The 17495-nt window shown below is 35.5% G+C and overlaps 1 protein-coding gene across 2 annotated transcripts in view; it reads left to right on the top strand.

Annotated features, from left to right (window-relative positions):
• Positions 1 to 17279, top strand: part of cass (apoptosis inhibitor cassowary) — a 31296-nt gene extending 14017 nt beyond the window's left edge. The window contains exons 3-10 of one of the 2 annotated variants that reach the window (XM_083123706.1): positions 2239 to 2404; positions 2828 to 2988; positions 3781 to 3984; positions 7528 to 7722; positions 8940 to 9112; positions 9552 to 9774; positions 10730 to 10874; positions 14257 to 17279. In XM_083123706.1, the coding sequence (XP_082979832.1) occupies positions 2239 to 2404; positions 2828 to 2988; positions 3781 to 3984; positions 7528 to 7722; positions 8940 to 9112; positions 9552 to 9774; positions 10730 to 10874; positions 14257 to 14351 (1362 nt within the window). In that variant the 3' untranslated portion in view covers positions 14352 to 17279. Of the gene's footprint in view, positions 1 to 2238; positions 2405 to 2827; positions 2989 to 3780; positions 3985 to 7527; positions 7723 to 8939; positions 9113 to 9551; positions 9781 to 10729; positions 10875 to 14256 lie in introns of both variants that reach the window. The other variant, XM_083123705.1, reaches the window with a different exon arrangement.
• The last annotated feature ends 216 nt before the right edge of the window (positions 17280 to 17495 follow it).

The raw sequence follows: 17495 nt of genomic DNA, 5'->3' as shown, positions 1-17495 counted from the left end.
GTAAATGAGCAATGTTCGTTAACATATACGTTATCTGTCAAACCTACTAAGTATTTTAGATTGATTTCAAATTCTTCTTATATACCAAATCAGATTTTCTCTGCCATTTCGCATAAGCCACGTTGATCAAAACGAGCGTTTCCCGGTATCCCGCGCAACACACGGCGCACTTGCAAGCATGCTTTACATACTTATTTTTGCGAAGAAAGGTAGATCTACCTAACAAGTGTATGGACATGAGCTTGAGGAAAAATGCAGCTTACCTCCGTGGCGAGATGGGGAGTTCAGGGACTGTCACTTTCATACCTTGTGCAACGTATACCGGTCAACCAGCTGGCGAACCAAGTCTGACGCTTGCATTAAACTATTCACGATAGCTTCCCATTTGTAGGACAATCCACTATGAACCATCATAATTCACACAACCACCAAAACCAAAGCTTTTCTCCCTCCGTGCATTGATCTCACATTCCGCTTCTCATCCATCTTTCTCCCGGGAACCACGTTTTTTTTCACTCCTTTGTACTCCACAATTGTCCGCTGCCTATCTGGCAGACCACTGAATGCACTTTCTTAACAATTGACATTTGTGAGTGTGTCAAGGATCTCAATGTATACCTTGAACCCTAGTATCCCTTAACAACTATATTTTGTAAAACATAAAAGTGTAATATGTTGTATACAATTTTGCACTATTATTCATGTGCAGATTGCGGAACCTGATCAAATCAATTTTTATCAGAAATGTCCCGTTGCATACCCCCATACAAAACTTAATGCATATAAGTTAAGGAACTTAATGTCTGTTCAATTTAAGATTGTAATAGGTAACAATGAAGCTTATTTAACCCTGAATTTAATTTTGACATTTAAATAATCTACAATATTAGACACAGCTTTGGTATTTTTGGTTTTACGTGTATAAAAGCCAATGCCATCTAGCGACTTTTACACATAATATCAGATGCGGAGATGACTACAATGAGCATTCCAGCTCCACCTATCGTTAATACTTTCTGTATAGACGCTTATACATGCAGGACAAGAAATTCTTATCTTAAGTTTTCCGCATGCAGGTAAACACATCAAAACTGATAGCCCTTATGACAATATTTGTCATAAGAATAGTACATGTATTGAAGACTAAAATTAATTATATACAGGGTTTTCCTCAAGTTCTTCCCACCTTTAAATTCACTATGACTTTGTAACAAACAGAGATATTTCAGTGAAATAAAGTTTGTTCTGCACAACAGTGTTTAAAGTTTTACCTGGGAAAACTGCACGTTGAGAGAATCACGTGACTGCGAGCGATCAGGTGATTCCACGATGGCATCTATTCAGGATGATTCAGTAGAAGGCAGTGTGTTCTGTTGTATCCAGAACTAAAATTGTGCATTCTGGTGCGCGAATTACAAATCCACGAGAGGGATAGCTCAGAGTTGAATGTGTGGAGCGCTGTGTTGATGGATCACCTAATCAGTCCTTTCTTCTTCGAGGAAGATATCGTGATGGGTGCTACCTACCTCAACATGCTGCAGACATTCCTCCTTCCCCAGCTGGTTGCACTTGGTAACAAGAATGATGTGCACTTCCTGGATCAGAAATTCGAAAGCATGTGGATTGGCAGCAAAGAACCCACTTCATGGCCCTGGAGGTCTCCAGACCTGTCTCCGTGTGACTTTTGACTGAGGATATGTCAAGATTGAAGTGTACGCGGAGAAGCCAAGAGATCTGGATGAAGTTAAAACAAAGATTTCTTCAGTCATCATGGGCATTTTAGATGACCAGTGCCGGAATGCCATTCTGGGTTTCAGTATGAGATTGCAGGAATGCATCGACATGCATGGTTCCCTGTTGGAGTTGTGGAGATGAGGACGACAGTGTGCAGTGTTGGCAGGCAAAACTTTAAAGACTGCTGTGAAGTACAAACTTTATTTCACTGAAATATCTCTTGTTCGTTACAAAGTTGTAGCGAATTTAAAATGTGGGAAGAACTTTAGGAAACCCCTGTATATTGTTTGAGCGAAACAGGTTTTTATGTAGAAAGAAAATTTGTTTTAATTATCTAGTATAAATTATGTAAAATATAAATCAGTGATAGAAAGGTATTTTCGTGCTAAGCATGTGTGGGCTTAGATACATTATGTAACAACTTGGAACTTGCTTTTTAAGTGCATAGTTTAATTCTGTAAGTTAATTGGTGCTCTAATTGCATCTTTCCTTATTTATTTTCAGATAAGAAAGCAAGCAATAAAGGATCTACCAAATCTCTGCAAGGACAACAAGGAACATACGTGCAAGATAGCAGATGTTCTGTCACAGTTGTTACAGACCCAGGACCAAACTGAACTCAGCGTTGTTCATAATTCTTTAATGACAATTTTCAAGTCTGACCCTAAAGGTGAGTTTGTTAGTGCCACTAGCAATTCAGAAATATAGATACTAGTGATATGCATAGTTACTCATGGCATCTACAATCACAAAGCATACTTTGTTGTAGTTAATCTTCAGGAATTCCCACTTTCCCTACTTCAGATCTTATGAAAATTGAAGTTTGTCAAAGTACAGTGAAATAATTAATTAACCATTACAAGTAATGTGTTTTGAAGAGATTGAAATGTTTACATAGCACTGCAATAAAGTCAAAGATTTGTATTTTCTTTTTTCTGGGAATAATTTTACTTCAGACATACCATATTTAGCTTGTGCTACTGTCAAATTGTTTGTAATAAAAATATAAGTATTTCATAACTCTTGTTCTCCCCACCCCTATCCTATAATACAAATGCATAAATCACAGATTTATTCTCATACTTTTTTGTAGGATCATTATCTGGGCTCTTTGCTCAAATCCAGTCAGGAGAGGAGGTTGTGCGAGAACGTGGAATAAAATTCTTGACTACCAAATTCCGTACTCTTGGTCAAGACATTGTCACCAAAGATGTAGAAGATTACCTGATAGCAGAATGCAAGAAAGTATTACAGGTCAGAACTCACATTATTATTCATTGCTGTTGGAAGTGTGGTTCGTTTCATGTGAAATTAGTGACTATTTCTTGAGGAATGGAAAGTTTTCACCTGTTCTGTTTTATATATATTGTTGCTGGTCATATCATTATTGATATTTCTGTGGAATTTTATAAAACCACTCATGCAATAAATAAAATATTCACAACACTAAAAATGCAATAAAGTCCATTCCAAGCTTTCATAGTAACAAAGGTTCTGTAAACACTGACTGCCTGTGGTGACATCTGCAGAGAGAGCTAGCTAGCAGTGATGAATGACTTACTTGGATGTCTGACTCCCAGATAAATTTACTTAAACTTTACCACCGTAGAATTGATATCTTCATTTTGTGTTGGTCTGTTTCTCTTTTACTGAGAGACCAACAAAGTTTCCATGTATCATCTGATAGTCTTGCCTGTATTAAAATTATAACACAAGTACAGTGCAGCACGAAAATAAAAATAATTAAAAAAAAAAGGGCTATCAACATTTTGGAATATTTTAGTCCATCAGGATTAAAGGTAAAAACTCTTAAAGAAAAGTTCCTGCTGGGTTTTAGTGAGCTTTACCGGTTAGTGTTGATAATTAAATGTGGACTGTAGATACAGAATTTGATGTGAGTTTCAGTAAAATGATGTTCTATGTACGATCTAAGCCTGAGACATTTTGATGATAAATGTTTTCTGATTGGAGTGTGTAGTAAATTGTAGTGATATATTGTACTTGTATAATGTGCTAACATGTGGTGTACAAATATTTGTTTGCCAGGATGTCACAGCAGATGAATTCCATCAGCTGATGGTGTTGCTGGGTGCAACAAGGCTTGGTCTCACAGTGAGCGGACAGCAGGAACTGGTCGATCTGGTTGCAGAACAGGCAGAACTCGACCAAGCATTCGATCCAACTGATCCAGAAAGTGACAATGTTGATAGGCTTATTCAGTGCGTGAGGCATGCATTGCCTTACTTTTCAGTAAGTGTGCATTCACATTTCTCCATTTGTTACATCTTCAGCAGTGCTTGTTTTGTCTGATGTCAATTGATTTATAAATTCAGATTGACTATAATAGTATGTGCATGCTTCTCGCTGATCTGAAAATCTTGAAAATATCAGGAGAATTGATGTATATCCTAAAACAAAAAGTATTGAAAAACCTGGAAAAGTCAGTTATTAGATATGTTTATAGACTTGGAGTCAGAATGCATTAAAATTGATCACTCTTCAGAACCTTACATAGAACAGTGAGTACGTTAAGAATAAATTGTCTTCTCTGTACCCATCAAACTGATTTTTTAATTTTTTTTTACAGTTAATGGATGGTAAAAGTATTTAAAGAGGTAATATTTCATGGCACAAGTGATCAGCTACATGAAAAACAAGACAAAGTTGGAACACAAACAATACTTTTTTCAGTAGTCCTAATTTTTGCCCACCTTTGTCATTGATTATGTTTAAAGATTTATTAATGTAAAAAGTTTCCTTTATATGCAGGCTGTTCAACAAAGAAAGATCATTATTTTTTTATTCACATAATTTCTAGTGCTAAAATTTAATTTAATGTTATATTGTTAGCTTAACACTTTCCCTGGCGTGTTTTCACAAACTAGTCCATCTTCCACAGAGTGAGAAGAAAAAGGGTGCAGCTATGAGAAAATGTAGTGTGTGCTCGAAACATTAGAAGAGAGACAAGTGTTATGTGTTCAAGTTGTGGTGTAGCACTTTATAAAATTTCATGTTTCCGTGATTATCATACAAAGCAAAATTACTAACTACTAAAATTGCTAAAATGCTAAAACTATTACATTATAAAGATATGCTTTCATTGATCCTGTACTGATATTTACACTTTGTATAACAAAATATTTCATCTTTGTTGCTGTTGCCAAACAAAAAGAATAAATGTGTCTTTTAGGTTAATTTTGTTTAAATTGCTTGCCAGGATAGATACAACAATTTCGTAATATTGCCACCAGGGAAAGAGTTAATGTGTAATGTACACGTGCTACTACTTTCATTGGTTTGACTACAGTTGTATGCCTGTGACAGCTGTTCAGTTCGGCCTATGTTGAAATTTCCCTTTCGCCTGAACAAAAATTGTGAGGTGAAACCTATGAAATGCTACAGGAGGCTGCAGGTAGAAAGTGGTTAAAAATGTTTAAAGAGGGGTGACATTCAATTTCAAAGGAAGGTGGAAATTCAAAAGAGCTCTTATGGAAGAAAACATGAAACTGCTGCTTTGATTGCAAGAGAAGATTGTCGAATAACCTTTAGAGTACTATCAGAAAAACTGGAAATTTCATTGGATGCCACCAACATGTTGGTAACAGAAAAATTGCACGTGAGTTTCGAGGGTGTGTGTGTGGGGTTCCAAGATTGTTCATACCAGAACAACAGGTTTGTTCAGGTGCAAGTTTGCTCACAGTTGAAGATGATGTAGGAAGATCAGGAGTTTCTTTCAAAGGTAATCACTGCAGATGAAACTTGGCTATATAATTTTGATCCCGAGAGCAAACAACAAGGTTTTCGCAGGAAACATTTTCCATCATCATTAGCAGTTGTGAAGGCTGCGGAGGCGATTCTGAAGGACTCATGAAAAACAGCCTCTAGCATATCGTTCAAGACTGGCAAAGACACTGGGACAAGTGCATTACATCCAATGGGGACTATTTTGAGATGAAAACATCAAAATTGTGGGGATGAGTAAAGTTATTTTGCCAAAAAAAAAAATAATGATAATTCTTTATTGAACAGCCCTTATTTCCTTTGATAAATGAGTTGATGTTGCCTTTTTTTACTTCCTTTATTTTATGACAATTCCTGGTTGAGCCTCTGCCCTCGGAGACCTGGATTTGATTTCAGGTGGCATTTTTTCCTGCAATGTTCTTACACTGCAGCTTGCAGGTGTACCCAGCCTAATAAATAGGTGCCTGGGAGGTAAAGGCAGACAAAGTGTGGTGCTGATCACATTGCCTCCACAAATTGACTTGTATGTAAGGAACCCAGCTGCACACCTCTTATGTCTCCAATGTGTAAGGGGTACATTTTTTTCAACGTAATATAACCGATGTAATTGTTGGTTTGTCCAATGTAAACTTGATCACAACTTCATTAAATTTGATAAATTCCTGATCCTCCTGGTTTTTCCCCCCAAAAAATCTTTGATGATTCTAATTGCAGTACATCGTAAGTTAGCAAATTATTTTTTTTATCAACGTTGTGAACATTCTATAGAGTCAATAACAATTTCTTACCCTTTGTCCCCCAACACCCCATTTCCTTCTTTCTCAAATAATTTAGCGATGTTTTGAATACCGTGATGCTCAGCATCTTGTACAGTGTGTTTCAAAAGTTTCAGAACCCAAATTTTGGACATGTAACCGTAAGAAATATTTACACTGGGTTTTCTGCATTATAGAGCCTCGTGCACTGAGATATTTTTCAATGCCTAAAATTATCAGTTCACTCCGTACAGAAAATTATATAAATTAATAACTGACTGAAAGCAACATTCAAATTTTTCCAGAAATGAACTTCTAGTAAGAAAAATATGTAAGAAATTATCGAAGAGTCATAATTAGACATTTGATGACTGATGCCATGTCAGTCTGTCATTTGCGACCAATATTGGTCATGTGCAACATATGATGAATTTTTGACTGGCGATTTTATGGGTAAGTGAAAAGTGCCATTTTTGGGACATATCTCTGGATATGGCAATACTAGCAGGTCGAAATATTGTCAACAGTCGCATGCAACATGTGTCCAAGTATTGGCTATACATTTATGTGAAAAATCGTAAATCAAGATATTATGCCGAAATTGAACTCTTGAGAGAATCCTAGACTGCCCCTGGTTACATTGAATTCTCTTCGCTCATTTTTGCCGCTACTTTGCCTGTTTTTTTTAATTGATACAGCATGGCGTATTCATTGGAGCAGTGCGTGTGCATTGCTGAAGAGTATTTTACTACTCATTCTTACACTCATGTGCAAGAGGTTTTCCAATAAAAATGCCCTGCTTCTGCTGTACCTCACAAAGCAATTGCTTGAAAACTAGTCAAATACCAACATATGATCACACAAATTGTGTAAGAGTTGGTATTTTTTGTTGAAAATTAGTTCTCAGATGTTTTCAGCAAATTAACAATGTTTTTTTAAAATAATGTAATTGTTTTTATTTAGTTAAAGGCTAACATAAATTTTGAACCCAGTGATAGCCTACATTATTAGTTTAGTGCAGAAATCGCAGTGTAAATATCTCTTAAGATTTTCATGATATACATTTTCAAAGTTTAGATTGCACGACTTTTGAAACACACTGTAGTATGCACAATTGCTAATAGGTGGTTTCTTGGCAACTGATTTTCAGATCTGGCACCTAGCTTTGAAGAAAATTTTTCGAGCACTGGTTATAGGTACAAGCACAACTTTCACGTAGTTCCTTCCCTAGTATTCAGTGAATTGTAATTCTCACCTTGTATTTGTTGATGTTAATGCCATTCTTTGATCTCTCCAGTCACAGGTGAACTCATCTCGTTTTGTTACGTACATTTGTGAGCAAGTCCTTCCAGCATTTTCCAAAATATCTGCTGGTGAAGAAGGATCCGATCCTCAGTTGGAAATCTTGAAGCTGCTGGCAGAACTCTCCACTCATTGTGGCACTCTTGAAAATCCAGAACAAAAAGTAGAGAAAGTGTTTGACATTCTTGTTGTAAGTATATATTTTATACTTCTGATGCTCTTGCCTCCATATATATGTGAAAGACTTAAAATTTATTATTGGAAGCCATGGATCTGATCAGCTAACGTAACATGACCTAACAAACTAAAGTACGAACCATTAAAAATGCTAATATTCATGAACATCTCATTCATATAATGGAGTAACATGGAGGAACAGGGGAGACTCCAGCTCACTCAACCATATTCGTCATGGAAGAGTGTTGATGTAATCTTCCAGCTGGGTCTAATTATTCTCCTTTCCTAATTCTTTTCAGCTTTGATCCATAGTTTAATTTAAATTTAATGTATGCCTATGTGATGTGTAGGTTCTGAAAAATCTGTTTTGAATGAGAGTAAAATTCCTGTAGTCACCAGAGTTTTGTTCCCTCAAAATTTTATACACCTCCAAGCTTCATTTTTCCTACTTCTTGACATTGAAAATTGGAGGAAATAAAACTCAAATCCAGAGTCTCTCTCTTGTATATTGATAATTTTGTGATATAAATTAGGAATGGGTCGATATGAAATTTTGGCCAATACTTATAAAGTACCAATATAAAATTTACTGATAACCGATATTCTACCTATTCGATATAAAATTCCAAATGGTCCTTTAAAAATCTAAATGGTTCATTCTCCTCAATAAATGTGTGTTAGAAGATTCCTGCAATGCGAAAGAAGCTGCATATTTAGAGACTGACTTTCAAGAAAATTAGCACATGGGGATTACATGTTTACATTCATAAAAATTGACAGCATGCACTAAATTATAAGATATTTTAGATATGTGGGATTGGTAAAATTATCATTAATTTCACCGATACACCAATATTCATATTTCTGCCAATACCGATAGAGTACCGATTAATCTCCCCAAAGCCAGACCCTGTGGCCGAGTGGTTAGCACATCATGCTGCGATGCCAACGGTCCCAGGTTCGAATCCTGCTCGGGCTTGGTTGTTTGTGAATGTCCATTCATCAATTTCATCACTCATCCCCATCTTCGGAAATTAGCCAAGAGGCACAAAATGCGAAGTAAAATAAACTAAATCAATCAATCAATAATCTCCCCCAACTCTAATATAAATAAATACGAATTCCTAACCTGTGCTGCTTTGGGAATTTTTTTTTCCTTCATTAAATGGAATGGGCGGGCCTGTAATTTCTACTGTGTGAAACTTATAAGATGTTTTTTTTTCCTCGTAGGAGTACATGCCACTGCCACCTGCTGAGGATTCTGAGAATGCTAGTAAGAAGGAAGAACCTAGGTTGGAGTTCTCTTACGTGGAATGTCTCATGTATTCTTTCCATAGACTTGGCAGGCAATGTTCTGATTTTCTTGCCGGAAATCAAGACCGATTGAAGGACTTCAGGTTAAGGTAAGAGCCCATTACACCTATGGAGACATACTAGCTGAGGTAGAATAGAATTTATTTGAGGTTTCACTTTTGTCCATTACTGCCTGTAATTCTCTATTAACTTTAAAACTAGCACATTGATTGGGGAGTTCAAGTCCCGGCATGGTGTTTGTTTCAAAGTATCCATTCGTCAATTTAATCATTCTCATCACAAGTAACTAAAACTGGGAGAATAGTGCTTAATTATTGTATTCATATGTAATGTTTTAGGTCTTCAGTAGTTGGTTTGTGAGTACTCACTAATTCAAATATCAACACATAGAAATAAAATCTGCAACTAGACAACATCCACTGTTGCAAAATATCCCATCTACATTCTCTGTAATGTGCACTTAAAACAACAATTCAATGTAATTTATTTCAATCACTAGTACTTGTTAAGTTTGTTTTTTTCCTGCAGGTTGCAGTATTTTGCCAGAGGGACACAAGGCTACATAAAAAAGTTACGGGAAGCATTGCAGGGCAAAGCAGGAGACGAACTGAAATCAGAAGAGAACAAGATAAAAGTTGTTGCCTTGAAAACCACTTCGAATATCAACACACTCATCAAGGATCTGTTCCACAGCCCACCTAGTTACAAAAGCACTATTAGTCTTTCCTGGAAGCCTACAACTGCTGCTACTGTAAGTGTAAGGACATTTTATTTTTCTTTTGTATTCATAGTAAATGCATATTTGTGAAATGCATGTTAGATTGTATAAAATATGGTTATATTGAGCTGGTATACTTTGAATCAGTAGTAAACGTCAATGTTATATTCTATAACAAAGGTTATAATTTTAAGCTGTTAGGAATAGTTATTGTGTTACAATGCAAGGAAAGCTACAGTGTCCCAGTTGGTAGGGCATCTGGTGCTGTGATAAGAGACCTGGGCTCAATTCCTGGTTAAGTGATCTCGAGACTGAACTTTTGAGACTTTGTCCCTTCATAAAATGGCTTTTGTTCGAATGTATGAATGTGAAAGTGTTAAAGTTAGCATAACCATTGTATATTATAAAATAATAAAAATAAATTAGGATTGAGCAGATACCACTTTGGACTGATATCGATGATCTTTATCAGTTGCCACTGATACTTGAATATTGTAACAGTTGAAAAGTAGTTCAGAATATTTAAAATTTTTCATATATGTTTCCTTTCCATTGAAACTATATTCAAAATTTGACATAAGATAATCAGAAAATCAATTTCTTCTTCGCAAAAATAAAAAAATAAAAGTTATGCACAGTTTGCATAATTCCCATAGAATTTAATCTCCATGAGAGCATCGTACGGCATTTTTTGCAGACCCCACAATATAATCAGACCATGGAAAAGTATTCATCCAACACCACTATACATTTTTTTTAAAGAAGTTAATTTTTGAAAATTTTAAATGAAATCAAAGTTTGGAACTTTGGATAAATCATTTGGTTATCAAAACTCTCAAATGAAGTGTGAATTTCTTATGTAAGTGCATATTATGCATGATTTGCTGTCAAAAAACTATAAAAAAAAGTCACATTTCACATGTTTTTTTTTCACCAGACTAAATATTCTTCTCCCTACTAATTCTGTAATCTGCATGTTCTATTGCAGTCGGGAGGAAACACTACGCAAGCTCAGAAGAGGCACACCCCGATCACTTTCAGTGATTCATCACCTTCACCAAAACAGCAGAAAGGCGAGAGGGAGATCTACCAACCACCAAGTGGAAAATTCAGCAACAAAGTTTCGAGCTATGGTAAGGGAATGACACTTGGTTGTATTGAGAAAGATGTTGCCGATGTTAGGAGCTTGTTAAAAAATGCACTGCAATTCATTAACCTTGCAGCCTCTTCTGAAAAACAAACTTACATTTCATATTGCTTCTTGACTACTATTACTTACCTTGTGTGTCGAAAAGAAATGTATAAATTACAGGAATTTTGCAATTTGGTTTAACAGTGGTAATTTGCTGCTGACCACAACTTTTCATTATTTTTTTCTTCTTGAATTAATTATTTTCTATGTTTTGAAATTTAGACAAAAAAGTGATTTTGGAAAGTTTAATTTTTTTTTCACCTTTATTATTTAAAGCTGTAGTAGGTCATGAGAAATGAATACTGTGCAATTTTGAGACCCTGAAAAAAATCCCCCTTCCCTGTAGAAAATGTCAAAGTTCAAGTTGATGCCCTCTGTAATTCACTCTTAATAAGTTCACATTTTATTTTTCCGTGCAGTTTTTGTTCGTGATTGATTTCACTACCTGTCCGGAAGCTTCACCAGGCATGTACTCCTGAGTGGCATGTGGTGAAATCGATCACAAACAAAAACTCATGGAAAAATGAAACTTGAACTTATTAATGAGAGTGAATTAAGCTCTCCGCGTAACTGCCAAACAGATATCTTTCAATCAGTGTTGCCACAATATGTAAGCACAATTTCCCTTTGCAAGGGGTAAAATTTCCCTTTTTTGCACATTTCTTCCCTTCATCTAAAGAATTATTATTATTATTAATAATAATAATAATAATAATTAAATATTATCGTTGACCCATGTTCGTATGTATAAAATGTTTAACTTTTAAATGCTAGGGGTCCCGGGTTCTAATCCCTGCCTGGGCATGGCTGTTTGTGAGTGTCCATTCATAAATTTCATAATATCGTCACTTATCCCCATCTTCGCAATTAGCCAAAAGTGGCATAAAAGCGAAGTGAAATAAACCAAAATCAATAAACAATAAAATCTATAACTTTTAAATGTTTCTTTCGGAAGATTTAGATTTTATTACTAAACCAAGCCAATTTTTTCGTTTTGAGATGAAAGCTAAAACTATGTTAAAGTTGGCAACTGAAGATTTTCATCAGTAAAAAGCAAAACACACAAACAGAGATTGAATTTAGGGAGATTGAATTTAGGGAGGCAGGCCAATGCCTCTTGTCTTCATCACACCATCAGAAGAAAATGAAAAATATTCTATACAAAATGCTGTTCTAATAGCACAGACAAATTTGTCTGTGGTTCTAGTAAGGCGCAGATATAAAGAGTGTGAGTGGAAAATCACATTTTTGCCTCCCCATCAAAATGTTTAAGTTCGGGACGTGGGTATACACGTTTTATTAATATATATATAGTACATACCTGAGCAAATGTTCCATTGTGGTAAATTTCACATATTAGGTGGAAACTTCTAAAACACATCAAGTGTTTTATTAAAATTTAATCCATTGAGTCTGAGAAGTATTGTTGGTCACTTCTTGCCACTCCGCACTGAATTTTTAAACTTGTTTCCGCGGTGTTTTTTTTTTATCTTCCGATAATTCTCCACGACGTTTTCTAATATATTCTCGAGTTGCAGATCGTTTCCTTTGATTCCCTTGTTCTTCCATCGTCCAAGACGGGCAGGCACAGCCTTCCACCAAACACTCGCACACAACGAATAACCCAGTGTCCATTGAGGACTGAAGTAAAAATAATTTGCGACAAAGAGAACTTTATTGTTTGCACGTGTAGTGGTTGAGGCAAAATTAAGAGAACGGCGGAAAGCATAAGTAATACCCTCGGTCTCCCACTCCCAAAGGGTGAATGGTCATTGACCTCCGGCCCCAAACAGTAGCCAGATGCGAATCAACCCAAATTCCACCCTTCCTCTCAGAACAAAGTATACGACAAAATAAAAATAAGTTCTCACTTTCAAAACTGGAATCTCTTACAATGTTTAGTATAATTAATGTTGAGTTTGTCTTAAAATTTCCCTGAAAATTCGCTATTTTTAATCGAATTTCCCTTTTCACTTAAAATTTGCTCCAAATTTCCCTTCAAAAAGGGAAATTTCCCTTCATGTGGCAACACTGCTTTCGATACCATGTCCTCTGTTTTCATGAAAAATGAAATATGAATAGGTTTGGAGTGTCGTATTTTTGGAAAGCAACAATACCCCAAATTCTGTTTTCATGTACTGTTAGTATAACAGCTTACTTATAAACATTCACTTGTTTTCATGGGGCATTATGCTGCAACAAAGTGTCCAAAATCCTATTGTTGTTTTTTTTTATTATTTTTTTTTACCTGTTTCCATGCCCTTATTATCTTGGTTAAGCAACAGTACCAAATGTTTATTCAGCATGGAAACTCGCTATTACTCAACAAGCATAAAAGCTTGTCCTGTTCATATTGCTGAAGCAGTCGTCAGTGATGTTCCCACTGCATTTGCCTCAAATGTGTGTTTTAAAACACTTAGGGCATAAGAGTACGAAGTATATTATCTCTGACATGGGAGCTGTGGTGGTGTAGTCTGTAGGGTATGTGACTACCATACTTATGTTCAATTCCTGGGGTAGGTGATTTTATGCTGGAATTTTACAGCTTTGTCCCTGCATAAACTGCATAACTCTGTGGTTCACTCAGCCTCAATAAATTGGTATATTTGGGTAACCCTGAGGGGAAGGAGTAAAGGTGGGTGGAGCATGATGCTGATCACATCACCTCGAAAAAAATGGCTGAGATGTAGAGTGTTTGGAGGTTTACCTCTCCACATTCCTCTATGTGCCTTCATGGCTCTGTGCAATGTGTGCAGGGGAACTTCACCTTTAATGGCTAGCATTCATCCTGGATGTGCCAGAGCTTCTTCTTTAAAAAGCAATTAACAAATTAAAAGTAAATAAAATGCTAATATTCATTTTCAAGTATAAGTAGTTAAGTGGTATTTAATTACCTTCATATGTTTCAAAATTCATCAGTATGTGATTTATTGCCCTATCGAGTGTTAAGTGGTAGACTTGATCCCACCATCAAAGTTCCCATGTTCGAATTCCACTCTGTCCGTGGCTGTTTCCTTTGCTAGTGTTGGTTTATCAATTTCATCCAGTCACCACTCATCTTCATCGATTAGCTAAAAGTGACAGAAAAGCAACACAAAAATACAAATACATAGGAGATTAATTATAATTTCATGAAAATTAATGTTAATTTTTTTGTCAACAGTGAAAAAAGAAACAGATTTCAATGCATGCAAGTACCATATTACACATGTTATATCTTGTACTGTATCTGTAACTCTAAGCAATGTGTATATATTGGATATTTGTGAATATCAACCAGGAGTCTGAGTACAACAGTTTTGTAACCTTTTTCTTTTTTCCAGTTCCACCTCGCCGTGGAAGAGGTCGTGGAATAGGATTAGGTGGAGGTGGAAGAAGCTCCAATTTCCGTGGCAACAGAAGATGGCGAAGATTCTGAAAACAGTTTTGAGAGTGTGTTTTAGTAGTTGACTGTCTTTGGAAGTGATGGAATGACCGTGTTTTTGACGCCTTGCTTGAGTAAAAGAAGGAAGCTAATTTCAGTTGATAACACTAGAATGTAATTGACAAGAATTTTTAAGTAGCTAGTGTGTTGTGGAAGAGACCTCGGAGACCTTCAAAATGAACTCGACTACGTGTGTGTGTGACCAGATTAGTGAAGACTTTTATACTGCCGCATTTCTTCTCCAAGTATGAACAAGTTGCTTCAGTAGGAAATTTGCCTTGTAATGATTAATGTGCAATGGGAAGCAAACAGCAAGTTAATATTGTTGCATATGTTAAAAAAAAAAAATAATCCCTCTGGTTTACTCCAATTCCTTCTTCCTCTCCTTACTTTCCAGTGCAATTACCCTTCCTCTTATATCATGTGTTCTCCCACGTTACAAGTTTATCTTTCAATTCTCAATTAATTTCATCTTGTGTAATCTGCCACAATTTTGCAGCTTTATGCAGTGTTAAGTGATTTCATGTGTTTAATTATATTTCTTGCAGCATTTAGGAGAAGAACATTGAAATAATGGTTTTATTTTTCACATTTGCAGGTAACAACATTCAATGCCATTGTTGCACTGGAGTAAGAGGGATTGAAATTTTGGTACTGAAATCTTCAAGTAGTAACTGTATATAAAAGATACTGAGCCCTGTTTGATTACTCCACAGATGGGCGTTGGTTGCATTTTGGACCGAGGATTTGTGAAGAAACCTCTTTTCAATGTGGGTAGCACATTTGCCCAGCATTCCATGTTCACAATTGGGATAACTGGTCAGAACATAATAGAGAGTGACAAAATTATTGAAAATGAGCCACAACTTTCTACAAATGAAAGAGAAATTCATGCAAATTTTCATTGAAATAAAATGTGGATATTTTATAATTTAATGGGGGGGGGGGGTATTTTACTTCCAATAAGTTTAAATTAGACATGATTGGGTGTCCATGGGAATAGAAATCTCTTGTTTCATACCGTGATTGAAACCAATATGATGCTATGTAAACTCGTGGGAAATAATGAGATATACATGCATATCTGAAACATATATATGCTGGGCAAATGTTAGCACAATTTTTGACATTACTGTTAGTTAATATTTTTCCTAAACTAAGTATCTTATTTTTCAGGAAGTAGTAATTTCATTTTTTCCCCCAACTGCATTGTTGACAGCAGAAAAATTAAGAAATGTTCCTCACTTGTGGAAACAGCTGTATTGTTAAGCCATCAGCTTTAAGTTGTTATTTTTTGTTCATCCTTTGCATGCATTGTATCTAAAATATTACTAATTCTAAAATGAAATTGCATATAAAATGCACATGAAAAAAAAAGTCCCTCTGATTTACTAGAAAGATTCTATGTATCAATCAACAATGCCTTTGCAGCAACCAGTGTGCCAAAAATGGCAGTTTCCACATTGAGGTAACAGTTCAAATGTTTTTTTTTTTTTCCTTTGTACTTGAAGGTGCAGCTTATGTGGATTTAGGCAAAGGAAAGATCTGGCCTCTGTAGAGTAGCATTTGGGGAACTATTTGGAAAATAACAAAATATAAGTATTATTCGGAAAACCTGTGCAATGCTTCTAGTTACAAATGGGTCACACATACGTTGGTCATAGGATGAGAACCTAAATGTTAGCTGCTGTGTAGGAAAGTTTTTCATATATTTTGATAGTTCTCTCTTTTATCAAAGATGTTCAAGAGCTAGGAAGAATGAATTTCAACAAAATGAACCACACAACAATCAATTTATAAGGCACACAAATTGTCAGTAATTCAGTTTTTTTACTGTCTTGAAGTGTTTCAAATTGCATGATTGTAGCGGATAAAATTAATTGCACAACCGTGTGCAGATTTAGTTTCAATCAACTTTTTTCTTCACGTACTATACACAAAATCTTGTATCTTTCACTTAGCACCACTGTTGCAGTTGGTTCCACAATAATGTGACATGGGACAAAAACTAATAGTTTTGTTCTTAACTGCCCAGGTTTTGAAATTAATGTGTCTAGTGTGACGATGATCTTGTTCTCCTCCAATTGCACTGTGGCTGCTTAATTCATTATTTCATGGGTTATGGTGCCCTATGTTGCGATTATAAAAAGTATGGTCCCATAGTGTAGAATGTCAAGGTGATAATACCTTAAGTTGAAATTTTGAGACAGGTATTTTGTTGGTCTCATGAGACTACATATGATGACTCCCTCCCCCCTTTTTTTTTTCCAATTGCAGCATGTTCTGATACTTGATTTTCTAAGGCATATTGCACAATTATAATGCGCTACTTTTCGCAATAAAATATAGTATTGTGTGGGTATTTTAAAGACTACTGATTTTTATTATGCACTTTTAGAATTTAGGTTTTGATAAGTACTAAGGACATATGCAGATAAGTAGAGCACTAGAAAGTGAATAGGTATTGAATGAAAAGTCTGCATCAATGAAATTATTCAATGCAGGTGTAGCAGGAAACAAATTTATCAAATATAAATCAACCATTAGAAATTATAATAAATATGGGTGAAAATAGAAGGTTTCGACTTTGCCTAACTCCCAATACATTGCCAGTCATTAATTCTATTTTTCTTTTAGGTATGCAACTGAGTTTGACAAATGTAGCAGCTTCAAATTAAACTTGGGCAGGTTATGTTATTTTTCTTTTCTATTCCAGCATATCATGACAGCAATTAGTTGTTTTCACTTCTGTGCATGTACATTATATGAGTGTATTGAATATTGTATATTGATGGCTGCAATGGATACCTGTTTTACCCTACCTTTATATGTTGAACTGGTAAGTTCATATCCTTGTATATTGTGAGAATCAGATGTATGTTTGTGAAAGGTTAAATTTTGAAATAAACTTTCCTTACAGAACTTTTAGTTAATGTAACCCATGCTAAAGATGATACGTGTTTGAAGATATTCCAAGGGAAAAGTATGATCTTCATTTGAATCCCGAGTTAAAAACTTTTTCCACATTTATAACTTTCATTTTATTTTTAACCTGGCCTGGAAAAGTACAACAAAACAAAAAATTGCAGGGCAATGGTTTTCTGTGCTGCTACATTCTACCTTGGTTTTTTCAATTGT

Source organism: Lepisma saccharinum, chromosome 6 (assembly GCF_977018435.1).
Source record: "Lepisma saccharinum chromosome 6, izLepSacc3.1, whole genome shotgun sequence".
NCBI lineage: Eukaryota > Metazoa > Arthropoda > Insecta > Zygentoma > Lepismatidae > Lepisma > Lepisma saccharinum.
Note: the sequence above shows the minus strand (reverse complement) of the source record. Positions and strands in the feature narration are given on the sequence as shown.